Below are 14894 nucleotides of genomic sequence, written 5' to 3'. Positions count from 1 at the left end.
GTTTTAATTGTGCGTTTAAAGTATATGCCTCAAACTTTTTTCATGGCTTTAAACTTAATTATAATGTTTTTAACTAGGTTTGCAGAATAATATGCCATCTTATTTATTTCATCCCTTACAAAGTTATAATATTTGAAATTTAACTTAAGCTGTTAAAATATATTACTCTGAACTTGATATACAATATAAAATTACAGATGGTCATGCGAAATTAAATATAAATTTAGTTTAATGAATTCCGAAGGGTGAAAAATGCATATGATCTACGTTCTTTCGAACATAAGAAATCGGTAAGTTACAGAACACCTTATAAAATATTCTTTGAGTTAAAATTAATAAATAAAGTTTATTTTTTTTTGGGATTGAATATTCCAACAACGATTGCATGATCCTTCTCATACGGCTCTAGACAAATCTGTTCCTTAGGTTTAATTTTTTCTTTTTTCAATTGATCGACTTCCATAGCAAAGACCTCGCTTGGTGCTTTAGTACTATCAACACAATTCGCCTTTATGCTCATCAAAACACCACCCCCTTCCTTTAAATAGTACTGTGCATTTAAAGCCACTATTCTGGCTTGGTCGGGTTGTGCAACATCACTAAAAATTACATCAACTATTGGCACTATCATTCTGTATTTTTGTGGATGCCTTGCATCATCAATTATCGGCACTATATTTTTTCTTTTCTTTGCTAAATTAATTAAGTCTCGACCACTTCTTTGACTAAACTCAACGGAATAAACCGCTCCTGTCGGCCCAACTATATCACTAACATGAGAAACACTCGTTCCTGATGCCGCTCCAAGATATAAAACCTTTGATCCCGGTGCTATATGAATATTATCAAGCTGGTTAACTATACCTGCTGCAAGTTTCGAACGATATGGATTCCACGCTCTGTATTCGGTCTTATCTGCAGTACTAATTCTTTTTTCATTGTATACTGAAACACCTGGATTCATGTTTTTTGTAACTAATGTATCCTCTTTTCCTCTACTTATAAAAACACCCGGAAAACGTGCATGTGGCTCTACAATCACTTTTGAAGACATTCCTTTCGTAGCTGTTCCTCGTTTCTTTTGGTTATGATTTGGTCTTCTATTATCACGTGATCCGCCTCGATCACCACCTCTTCCGCCCCTATCTCTACCACCTCTGTCTCCTCCTTTACCACCATCTCTTCTATCCATACTTCCACCCTTTCGATCTCGATTATTTCCACCGTCTCTCATTAATAATTGTAATGGGATAAATTAAAATTATCAAAATTCAAATATTTTTATTTGCATTGAGGAAATTGATATAATATGATTTAAAATAATACTTTATTCTAGAAACTTATTAACGTTCACAAAATTATATATTTCTCGATTTAAAACAGTACTATAGCGTAAACATTGATATTTTTAATAAGGATCTAGCATATCATGTGTTAAAAATAGAATAATTCAAGTATATTTATTTTATTGAATAAATAGAACATTTAAGACTTAAAAAACAAATAATTTCAAGTATATTTATCTGCCTACACAAGATGATCAATAAATGTGAAAATATGATAAAGGATGTTTCCTATGTTGACTCTTTATTATTCTACTTTGAAACAATGTATTTATATAAATCGAGAGCTAAAATAATCAAAGTTACATAGCTTATTTTAGTATTTTCATTCATTGAATGTAAGACAATAAATATAAGTGAATATAGATTGCTTTTTCTGCATCGAAGTTTACGTATTATTGCTCTCAAATTGTTTTCACATTTCTATAATGACGAATCGGTTTTTGGCATCATTATCTTACAAATATTGTAACATTAAAATAATACCAATAACAAAAAAAAATCAGTTACATATTACCGATGAGTTCTTCGCTCCTGATACATCTTATAAATAAGAATTTAAAAAGTATAAAGAATTTCGATAATCTATTCATCACATTTTTTTTCTTCCACCATTTTTAGACCCGGCAAATCATTGCCTTCTATTAGTTTTAAAAGAGATCCACCACCAGTTGAAACGTGATAAAAATATTCACGTTTTCCAAACTTAGAAACCGCACTAGCTGTATCTCCACCGCCCACAATCACTTTAAACTTGTCTGATAACGTACTTAAAATTTCGGCAATCGCCTTTGTTCCACCTTCAGACTCAGAAACTTCAAAAATTCCAGGTGGACCATTCCAAAATATCTTAATACTTTTTTTAACGATTTCTTTTATTTTTTCTCGTGTTCTAATCCCAATATCAACCTGGATATCGTCACTACTTAAAACTTCTTTTTGCTCATATTTTGTATTCCAGGTGTCTTTTTTGCAAATAAAATCAACTGGATGCATTATTTCGGTTCGGTGAGTTTTGGCTAAATTATCTATTTGTGATATTAAATTGTCTATGTTCTCCTCAACCACGCTTTTCCCTATTTCTATGCCTCTATTTTTAAGAAAAGGTGTACTCATGCCTCCAGTAACAAATATGATTTTTGATATTGGAATAAGCGCTTTTATCAACGGTACCTTGTCTTTTACTTTTTTTCCGCCTAAAATAATTAGATCGATAATCTTTTCTTCGTTTTTAGAAGTATTTATAATTTCACTTATCACACTTAACTCTTTTTCAATCAACAATCCAACTACCACCGGTAAACCCGTCTTTGTTAGTGATCCTGCTTCACGATGCAATACCCCAAACGCATCAATTACACACACATCGGCAATAGATCGATAAAATTCCGTATATTTCTCTGTATTAAAATGCATGACATCTTCTTCTTCTGGTAAAAAACGTAAATTCTCTAAAAATACAAATGGTAAATTAGATATCCTCCTATCATACACACTACAAAATTCTAGTTCAAGACCTTTTTTATCGAACCATCTTTTTAAATGAGTATACACATGTTTTAGCGACATATCTTCAATAAAAACACCTCTGGGTCTGCCAAAATGACTACCAAAAACAATACTCTTGACTTTATTTTCTAAAAGATACTCAATTGTGGGATATGTCGAGGTTATTCTATAATCATCAGTTATTATAGATTCAGCAACGGGTACATTATAATCAACACGAAGAAAAATTCGTTTACCGACTAGATTAATATCTTTTATGGATTTCTTATTCATTTCTTTCGAATTTAATTATAACTATTTGTATTCTTTGATGATAAATACGCACCAATAGTTTTTAACTATATCACCGGTAACAAAAAAAATTAATTTAATTGGTTACATTCTCAATTTCATAAAAATTCACTTGCGAAAAAGTATTTATTTTTAATTTCAGATTATTTTCCTCTGATCGGGCCCCTTTAATTATTATGATTTTGAATTTTACTATTAGTTTGTAATTTTGCACGAAAATTTTTACATGGAAATTATATTTTAGATTAAACGAGCGCGCTCACTTGCCGGAAACAGTTCAACTTTTATTAATTCATGTTTTCAAAATGAAATCAAAATAGTAAGTGATCAATACAAGAATAATCACAAAATGAAAATATTTTTTCATATTTTATATAAAATTTTTATCAATACCAAAATTAATTCTTGGATTGCTTAAAATGGATAATATTTCAAAATATTGCGCAAATTTTTTTTCAATATGAATATGAAAAATAATCATTGATCTAGATACATTAGGCCCGTGGAAGTTTGCAGGAAATAATTTTATCTAAGTAGTCTTATTTTTATAGAATGAAAAATATATGTGCAATTTTATATTCTTGAAGTAAAAAAATTAGTTGACGTAACGATTTAGTTATTGGAAAAAACAAATTTTGCGATTTTTCTAGATTCAAAAAAATATTTCCGTTGATTATTCAAAGCAAAAGCACCTTTAAGGAATCTAGTTTTATATTTCATTAAAAGTATGTTTAAATGTTGCTAACCACAAATTCCTGCCAGTTAAATTATTAATGCCTGTTCATCGTTTATGTATAGTGTTAAAAATAGATTCATCAAAAACCCAGTTCTATTGCATAAATAAGATTAAAATAAAAATAAAAATAAAAACTATTCAATGTTACTGTAAAATTGATCTATTTTTATTTACATCAAAAAATTCTTGGCATATAAATGCTCGTGAAATAAGTCTGTCCTATAGAAACATTTAATTTCAGTAGAATAAACGGTGCTGACCGCTTTAATAGGGTCTTCTCTATGTGTAAACATCCCTGTCATTCCAAAGATAGGTTCTATTACTTTAAATTGCGTTTAGAAATCATTTCAAGTTGTTTGCGGCTCATGGTTATGTTAAACGCCGAAAGATTTCTTATACTTATTGTAGGTCTAACAATACCATCAGTACAAACCGCAGCTAGGTTTTCTAATTACTAGTTTGTTAATTATAAAATTATCAGGGGGAAAGTAAACACGTCTTAATCATTTATATTAAATTTTCTAGGTTATATTTATGCTATTCTACCAGAGCCACTTATTTGAATATATATGAAATTTTTTCAAGACCGTTATAATGGGCAAAAAATTTAAAAGGCGCAATTTATACGTTTATCTTGTTATGAGTCAAATAAAATTTAGCCTTCATGCATTATTCGAAGGATAAAGACATTAATAATCTATATCTTTCAATTTTTTGTACATTTATAATGTTACAAGCCCGTATTTTTGTTAAACATGTAACGGTGAACTATAATACATGAAACATGCACTTGGAATATAGTAATTTTTGTGTCAAAAAAAAATCTTAAATTAAATAAATTATAATTCCATGAAAAAAATACCTAAATCATACATATTGTTTGAAATAATTATGTATTTCACAAATGGTATGGTATATATGTGTTTGTGGAAAGCAAATACAAATATAAAAATTCTAAAAATATGAATATGACAACACATAGTAAAAACTAACATAGTTTAACTAATCAACTTAGCATAAGTCAGACACGGAATTAAAAAAATTGGGCTAAAGGTTAGATTTTTTGAAAAATAAAATTCCAAAATATAAACTTATCTTTATCATTCCATTGTATATATTATACTGAATTTATGTTCATAATATTTTACTTTTAGAATAAAAAAACACATACAATTTTAATAAGCCGAATGGCATGAAAATTTGCTATTTTATAGATCTGAAAATTATTTTATTTGTATGTATTGTATAAAAATTGTAAAATTATATAAAAAAAACAAATTTTGAATTTTATTTTCTAAAACGAACGTTAAGATTTTTGTAATTTGTAATTTGTAAGATTATTGTAAGTTTATGTATTTTTATGCTATATAAAATACAAACTCTGACAGCTGATGTTGCGATAATTAATAAGTAAATACCTTATATTCTACTCAAACAAACAGATAAATCATATAATATTATGTATTAGCCTGATATTACGGTGTTTTTTTACGTTTGATGAAATTACGATAAATCAAAAAATTCAATGAAGGAAATTAACGAGCGCTAATATGTAATTTCGAAAATAATAAAAATCTATTAAATTATTATGGTTTTTTTTATTGGATTTTACATTCATTATGGGTTGACCAGAAAATATGTAATTGAAATATTGATGAAAGTTTTATGCATATTTTTTTACTATATGTGTAAAATTAATTTATATATTTATAATCGTTTCTAAGCTGTTTGAATTGTTTTATATCAACGCTTTCATTGACTTTTTTTAAAACAAATAAAGAGCCTCGGATTCATATAAATCAAGCAGAAAATATAGCATTTAATGAAACTTGTTTATTAACAGCTGAATTTTATAATCTTTCCTTGGTATAAAATCTCATTAGTGTCAGGGTTATATAAATATCATAGCGTCATAGCAGACACCGGATATATTAATCGGCAAATATGAACATAATTATTTTAAAGAACAGTTTGACTGCACTACTGATATCTAGCTAAAATATATTTTTGCCCACATAAGATATAATTATTTATTAAAATAATCAGTTTCCCTTAATAGCATATAAATTTAGTTCAGTACAAACATTGATGTTAACTTTGAAATTTTTATTGTATTATTATTAATTTTAAGGGTAAAATAGAACGTAACAGATGCATTATATAAAAATAAAAATATAGAGTAATGTTATATAGTGGTTACAAAATTCCATAAAAAAATATGTTAAGGATTCAAATATCCCAGACGAAGTAGAAGCATATATGCAAGTCTTCACACTCCGCAAGACACTTCAACTCATCTAATTTGAGAGAAGAAGAGCAGTTGATGAAGATAGATCAGTGGGAGGTGTCAAAAGATGCATCAAGGTTTTGTGCAATATCCCGATAGGCTGATCACATCTAAATAGATAAATTAATACAAAGAAATATAGCCCTCAAATGAAAAAAAATTGTAAAATAATACTAAAGATGCATCAAGGACTTTGTGAAATATCGCAACTGGCTGACTACGCCCCAATAGATTTAATTGCTAAAAATAAACCTAATACATTAATAAATATAAAAAATAATAATTCTACACTTTAACGGCAAAATTATAGTCGATTATAATTTAATTAGAACATTTCTATGTCTCAAAATTTGATATAGAATAGTTATAAATACCTTAAGGCGTATATCTAGGAATTGGGATGTGAACTGAAGCAGAGTATACGCACAAACAACAGAATTGAGCAAGGAAATTGAACTAATAAGTATTGAGAGAAGAAGATGCATGAATAATATTGTAAAAACAATGAGATGTAAAGAAATGCCAGTCAATTCTGTTTTAATGAACAATTGAAAGTTTTGCTTGAACAACTATAAAAAGCTAAAAATCAAATTAACCCAAAAAAAAATCATCATGGATGTAAATTTATTTATTTTTAGGCAAAACTTATCTTTATAATTTTATTTTTTGTTCAAGCAAAACTTGCTTTATCTCTCATTCGCACAGAGTACTTATACTTTTGGCTATTTATCCCTCTCTGAAGTCTTATTTATTACCTCTCCTTAGTTTAAGACTTATTATTTAATTCTTTTTTCTCAATCACAAAGGCACTATATATTCCCGAATCTGGTTAGTTACTATGTGTTATTTCCGGTACCTTCCATCATATTGTGTTACCTCATCGTCCCAAGTTAAAATCTCGAATAATTTTTGTTTACATGGATGTTAAATAGATATAAAAAAAATTTTATTGACTTTATACATTACAAAAAAAAGTAATAGTTCAGAATGAATTTTTTGTTAGATAACATTAAAAATTGAATTGCGATGCTACGATGAAAACTTTTATAATATCATGGTTATATTATTTAGTCTTATTTCCGACTAAATTTCAATAAACGGTATACATCTCATATTTTTCTAGGGTATATATTTTTTTTAATATATTTATCGATATGTATTTACTGTTTATTAAATATAATTAATTTTATTTCATTAGATATTTATATGTTTTTTTAAATGTTTACCTTAGTTTTAAATTTTAGTTTTTGCGATTGTTTTTTCCTGTTTATGTGGATTTTTTTATTATACACCTTTAAATATGACCCCGGTTATTTAAAATTATAATGCAGATATATTGTTTTTCATGGAAGTTTTATATTTTTTCATTTTTCTCAGTTGATTTCTAGACCCTAAGTAATTTTTTTTCATAATTTAACAAACTCGAACAAAAATGTGACGATCTGATTCTCTTTACGTGTGAAGATCCCGTTGAAAATATTTATTACGCTATAATTTGGAAATTTTTGTTGATAAATATACTTTTTTGTAAGTCATTATAAAAATTTTATCTGCACGAATAAATTTGAGCGCTTATTAAGAAGCTATATCATAAATTCATTGTAATAATACTCTCTATAGACTAGTTTGAGCAACTAAAGTAATAAAAAAAAATGGCTTGTACTGTAGAATGTTTTTAATTATCACCTTTTAAAAATTATTCACAATATTATGCGTCTTAATTGTAACTTTATGCTATATAATTAAATAAAAAAGATCGCTCTATTTTGGAACGCTTTGACATTAATACGCTTATACACTTTATGCAAAATAAAGAACGTAGCTCTATTTTTTTCAAAAGCATATAATCTGATCTGATTACATCAATATGTTCATATTATATTATATTTCATTAATTGTTATTTCTCCGATTAAGGGTTTTAAAACACCCTTAGACCCTAAATACAAAACCGAGATCAATCGTTCCAAAAAAAATGATCTCAACAGCTTGATCGATTCATTTGTTGGATTGAACAAAAAAGAACCGACCGTTCTATCCGGAAAAGAACCAGATCCATATCCAGGACCCACCGTAATCTTTTCGGATATTCAGCCCATTCTTGATGTTATCAAAGAAGGCGGTAAATCGATTTATACAATGATCGATGCCCAGATGAAAACCTTGATCCAAGATATCAAAAAGTCAATTGATAAATATAACGCAAATGTTGTTCCAAAAATAGAAGAGGCGGTAAAAAATGGCAATAATAATATAAAAAATGATCTTATTATATTATTCAATAAAAGTTTAGATAATATTACAAAAGATATAAATGTGATAACTAAAAGCGAAATTACTGCAACAGCAGATTTAATGACCAAAGGGAACACCAGCCTTTTAGGTCAAATTAAACAAAGATTAACTGATGCAAACAAATCTATTAATGATGCTGTGACGAATTCAGATAAAAAATCGTTATCAGATATTACAACGGCATTAACCCAAGCGAATAACTCAGTATATGATCAAATAGTCAAAATCTTAGCGGACCCGAAAAATGTTAAACCGATAATACCACAGCTAATATATGCAGACCCTAAAAAAATATCCGATGTTTACATAAATTCAAAAAACGATTTGTTAAAAGAAATATCAGCCGAATTAGACATAGCGCTCAAAGATATTCAGATATATATCGATAAAACTGTTGAAGCAGAAAAATCAGGTGAAACAACCGTTCTGAATTCAGCTAATAATGAAATACTTAAAGCCATAGGAAAGAATATTACGGAAATGTTAGGTTTGGTGCAACCTCTGCTGAATTCAAATACAAGGAATACTGTAGACAGTATTTCTAAAATATTGGAATCAGATAAAGCGACTCTGATCGGTGATATTGCCGCTCTCATGGCAACTTCACAAAAAGAAATAGACACTATTGTGGCCAATGTAACCAAAAATCAACTTGATAAAATGAATTCACTTATAACAAGCAACAATCAAAGTGTCATTAACCAAGTAGCCACTATACTTGGGTCAAAAAGTGGTGAGGGTAGTAAATAAATTATATATTATCGTACAGTATAAATTTAAATTTATCATATAAATATTTAATAGGAATCATAATTTAAGGTGTAAATTATAATACATATTTATGAAGATGTAATATTCGAAATGTGAGGTTTTAAAATTTTCCAATGGTTAATTCGACGTTTTTTCTTTAACTACCCATTCAACTATAATATCTATTATTAAAATCCATATTTATGGATATGCAATATTCAAAATATAAAATTCTAAAATTTTCCAATAGTTCATTCGACGTCTTTTATTTATTTACCCATATCTACTATAATATCTATTCAATAAAAGGAGTTCATGTGTATGTGAGGCGAAAATCTTAAGAAAAATATACGCTAGATATATATATATTGATCATGTTTCGCTATAAATTTAATAAAATAAAAAAATTGTGACGAGGTTATCCTTTTAAAGACAGAAGATATTTATATGCATTCAATAATGTAGAAATTCATTTATTAATGTACCTGTGCGGTATCTTTATTGAACCAGATTTCACAATTATCAAGTATGAAAGATAAAGCCTTCAATTTTATGTCTGATATATATAACCTCGTTTCCGCTCACTTTAACTTATTGTAGATTATAAATAAATTATAGATATTAAGTTAAATTTTTTAAAATTGGCTATTTTAAATGGAGTTTTCTTTTGTTTTTTATGTAAATCCTAGAAATAAAATTATATACTTTCCTATTGGTAATATCCCCTGTAATATTTATTTCCGAAAAAATAATTCAAGTTAAAAACCCTTTTCTATTATAATTGACCATGTAAGGAAATATTATATCCTTTGCAATAAAAAACATATAAAACCTTAAATTTAAAATAAAAAAAGCCATTTTTCTATAAATTAAAAGGTTTTTTATCACAAAGCAGGGGGTCCCTTATTTCATATTTAACCACATCATGAAATTTTGGAAATATTTGGATTGCTGTAAAAAACTCGTTTATTTTTAAAAATATACTTTCTACAACATGAAGGGCTATGTAAGAAATACAAAGCGAGAACTACATCCGCGAAAGAGGCCTCCAGACAAGGAGAGACACCCTGAGCAACCAAAAGAGACTGGTAAAGATTCGCTAGATACGAGTATCCGGCCAAATCAGTCTCAAAATCCTAAGAGTGCATCTAATGCACTCACCCAAAAAGAAACTGGTCTTAAAAAACCAATTTCAAGAAATAAGAGTCTCACTCTAAAAGGTGAGCACTCAAAACCCGAAGAGATGGAGAAGACAAGTGCTTTTAAAGACACTAAAATAATGTCATCCTCTCACCATTCTAAGAACATGTTCAACATGGTCAAAACGGATACTAGAGATTGTGAAAGCAATCCAAGTCCACAAAACTTATATAAATTCAAGTTAAAATTCTTAAAGAGCCCAAACTTTCACATACCCGATGGATTTGATGGACATAGGCCAAATTTTAAAAAATCCACTCTTTCTAATCTCCCTCTACTTGACGATTTACTAAATTCGTGCAAGAATGAAATGAAAAAAGAGGAAAAGGAAAAGTATCTGGAATCAAATCCAGAAACCACTAAAAATGTCCAGATGGTGATAAACCAAATTAAAGGGGACAACACCAATAAGAAATCATCCCAATCGGATATTTCAACCAATAGACACCTCCTAAATCTCAATGAGATTAACGTAAAAAAGGAAGAAAGGGTCAAAAAAAGCAGAGGATGCTCCAATCAAGATGAAGCACAACCTTGCAAAAAAATAAAATCCGCAACCAACCAAAGCTACGGTAAAAATAATTTCGATGAAACTAAAAACCCTAAGCATGTCTTATTTCACGAAATTGTAAAGGCTCTCACATTTAAAAGCCAAAAATGTAAAAACAGTCTAGCAAAAAGTTTATCTAAGAACTGCAAAACAAAGAATAAAATTAATTCGTCGATATCCAAAGGTAAGAATGACAATTATTTTATTAAAGCGGCAAGGAAAATAATAGACAGGGATAACCGTCTAATCCTTCAAGCTGCAAAAAAAATAATGGACCGAGATAATATTTCTATTGGTAATGAACCAATTCAAAGTATGCTCAAAAGCCAAAAACTAGAAAGAGAAAATAAAAATAAAATAAATTTCTCAAAACTATTATCTATAAAAAATCCTAAAGTGGATATAACTAAGAAAGTTAATAAAAAATTATTAGTAATGCCTAAATCTGATGGATGGATTGAGGCACATAACTATAATAAAAAACCTAAAAATTACCCACAAAATGTGGTGAAAAATTTAAATAAAAATTCCGATAAAAATAAATCCAGGAAAAACGAAAGAGCAGGTAGTACTAAACCTGCTCTACAAGCGCTAGCAATATTAAAAGCAGCGCAAAAAATACCTGACGAAAAGAGATACGGGGATACCGATCTCTTCTGTCATAAAAATATTTTCTCAAAAAACCCCTTTATAATGAATGAGGAGGAACTAAACAAGAAAATTTTAGAAACTGAAGAGGAACTTAAGATCCTCAAACAAGCCGCTCTTATAATGGCGAAAAAAAGGAAGTCTCATATAGATGATGACTTCCAAAAAATGAGCAAAAGTGAATTGGACGCTGAAAAAAACGTAGTGAATGATAAAAATACGGCAGACTCCATGCAACTAGCTCCAAAGCCACAGAAAAGGCGGCAAAACAAGTGTGTCAACCCCAAGACACATAAAAATCCAGAAGATGTTAAAAATCAAGAATGGAAACAAAGGTCTGATGCCAATCTAAATAAAGCTAGACAGAGTGCCTACATGCTCCTTTACGGAACATACAAGCCAGAAAGAAAGTTTATACTAACTTTAGTAGAGACAAACAGAAAAATCGACTTGTTCAATGAGTTGAAAAAAATTTTGGTGGACTTGCTTGAGATATCGAAAACAGATATCTCGAGCATTTTCAAACTCGAAAGTGGGCGCTTTATAGTGCTGGTTGAAGAAACAACACTACGAAAACTTACTGAGGAACCAAAATACACAGATGCAATAAGATTATTGCCACTGAAAACCGAGGAACTGTCCATGTATAACGGACAGATATTTACAATGGCGGCCAACCAAATAGGAAGCCGAAAATCCAACAAAGAGACAAGGAACAGGATGAAGAGGATGAAAGAATACCTCGAAACTGGGAACACCCGAGCTCTAGAAGAGGAATACATTCTGACAAATGAAAAAAGCAACTGCACTGGGAATAATCCTAGTGCAGGCTTAAATTGACAGAGTTACTGAAAGAAAGAGAAAGCCTAAATAAAGCAGAACATCTCTCTAAAAATTTAAATAGTATTAAAAATAATATTAAAAAAGATAAAATTAATAATATAATTAATATTAAAGAAATAAAAAATATTAATTATACTAATAATAAAAAACATGCAATTACAGATTTAAATAATATTAATTCAAAAAATATTCTCTGTAAAAAAGAAAGAGTAAGCCTAAATAAAGCAGAACACCTCTCTAAAAATTTAAATAGTATTAAAAATAATATTAAAAAAGATAATATTAAAAATATAATCAATATTAATTATATTAAAGAAATTAAAAATATAAAAAATATTAATTATATTAATAATAAAAAACATGTAATTACAGATTTAAATAATATTAATTCAAAAAATATTCTCTGTAAAAAAAATGTACAAAACACCATCAATAATGTAGAATGTGTTAAAATTATGAACAGTAATAACCATACTGAAAAAATAAATACTATCTATAAAAAAAATAGTAGATTTAATAACTCTCAAAACATCGACATAGATGTAATAAAAGAGACCAATAATATTGATAAAGCCAAGACTGTCAATTTAAAAGAGAATAAAGGAGAAGCCAATCACTTCATCTGCAATTCAAATACAATTAATAAACCAGGAAATATATACCCGGTATTATTAAAAGAAATCAAAAATAAAGATTTCAAAATAAAAAGGATAAATAAACCAGTGTCAAATTATATTCGAATCAGCATCAAAAAAGATGCTGAATATAATAAAAACACGGTTGAAAAAAACCTATTAAAAAAATGTGATATCAGGCTCAAAAAACAGAGCCTGAATAGAAACATAAATCTAGAAGGGCATAAATTTGAACCACTGGAAAAAATAAAAATTATGACGTTAAACATTAATGGTATAAAGTCTAAAAACGAAGAACTTAACCTATTACTAGGTGAAGAAAAACCAGACATTATATGTCTGCAAGAGACAAAACGAGGTATACAGGATAAAAAACTGTACATACCTCGTTATATCATACATGAAGTCCATAGTAATAACAATGGACATGGACTACTCCTCGGATGTAGAGAAGGCATCTCAATACGGCCATCTATCATTTTCCAATCACAGGGAATGATAGCAGCCTTAATAAGAGGGCCATCAATAGAAGTGGTGATAGTATGCGTATATAGATCCCACAATACAGAACTTCGAAAGTCGACAGACCTAGAAGTCAAAACAATCTTATCCAAATATAAGAACAAAAAAATAGTATTAGCTGGTGATTGGAATGCAACACCAGAACATATAATACATAAATTAAGGAAAAAAGGGCACAAAATCGAAGCTCCTTATAGTCCAAAAAATGGCACAAGAATTTCCAAATCGAGGAAAATCACGAGAAAACCGATTGACTTTGCAGTGACAAACACTGCAAATATTATCAAAAGTCAAACGGTTCTAAGGAAATGGAGACTCTCCGACCACTTTCCAATCAGCATAACGATCGACGAAATTGTCGAGAGAAACATCCCTATAATGGTAACAGTTACCGATAGGAAAAAAATCTTAGATGAAATAACAAGATTAAACATTATTGAGCTCCCATTCACACTGAGTGGAAACACAATAGGAGAAAGTATTGATACCTTTCACAAAGAGCTTAAACAAAAACTCATTGATGAAAAAGTTATTGAAACAAAAACTTTCATAGGAAAAGAATTGCTGCTACCAAGGGTAGTTAAAGATGCAATATACAGAAAAAGACGCATAGATAGGCGTGTCTCAAAATCCATGGCTACTCTAGAAGAACTAGAAGCTGCAAGGAAAAAACTAAGACAAGTTATAAACATGTCAAAAAGAAAAGCATACCTTAGATATATCAAAAAAGGTATGCTATATCTAAAAAATAAAGACCCAAAGAAGGCCTGGGAGTGGGTGAAAACTCACTCGAAACTTCAAAACAGGGGCAAAATAGACGGAGCTGTATATGATCCAGTCTCGAAGGTTGTAGAAAATGACCATGAAAAATCCGTAGAAATATGGGGAAATCACTTTGGAAACCTGTGTAAAACCATAGGTGATTCAAATCAAGTGAAAGATACAAGTAAACTTGGAAAGTTTACAAACATCACCGATAGAAATATCGAATGGGTTGAAATCCGGCAAGTGTTATTGCACATGAGAAATAACAAGTCTGCTGGACCCGATGGAATACCTGGAGAGGTATATAAGCTGGTATCCAACGAGGAGATGCCAACCAGCAACTTAGCAAAAGCAATAGTAATATTGCTAAATGGGATTTTTAACTCCGAAGAATTCCCAAAAATATGGAATGACTGTATAGTCATTCCTATACACAAGAAAGGGGACAAATTTGAACCCAACAATTATAGAGGCATTGCATTGATAAATACTTTCCTTAAAATAATAACAAAAGTTCTAGCT

The 14894-nt window shown here is 29.1% G+C and overlaps 1 protein-coding gene across 1 annotated transcript; it reads right to left on the bottom strand.

Annotated features, from left to right (window-relative positions):
- Window positions 1-346: 346 nt before the first annotated feature.
- Window positions 347-1123, bottom strand: LOC147067645 (rRNA 2'-O-methyltransferase fibrillarin-like). The gene has a single exon (XM_085953473.1). It carries the CDS (start codon window positions 1052-1054, stop codon window positions 347-349), a length of 708 nt encoding a protein of 235 aa, XP_085809599.1. The 5' UTR covers window positions 1055-1123.
- Between the last annotated feature and the right edge of the window lie 13771 nt (window positions 1124-14894).

The sequence above is a fragment of the Rhyacophila brunnea genome, unplaced genomic scaffold, assembly GCF_057557595.1.
Source record: "Rhyacophila brunnea isolate RB1 unplaced genomic scaffold, BYU_Rbru_1.0 scaffold_35, whole genome shotgun sequence".
NCBI lineage: Eukaryota > Metazoa > Arthropoda > Insecta > Trichoptera > Rhyacophilidae > Rhyacophila > Rhyacophila brunnea.
Note: the sequence above shows the minus strand (reverse complement) of the source record. Positions and strands in the feature narration are given on the sequence as shown.

Bases quoted from the DNA above. Each gene is read 5' to 3' on its own strand.
- LOC147067645 (XM_085953473.1), bottom strand. From the start codon at position 1,054: ATGTCTTCAAAAGTGATTGTAGAGCCACATGCACGTTTTCCGGGTGTT.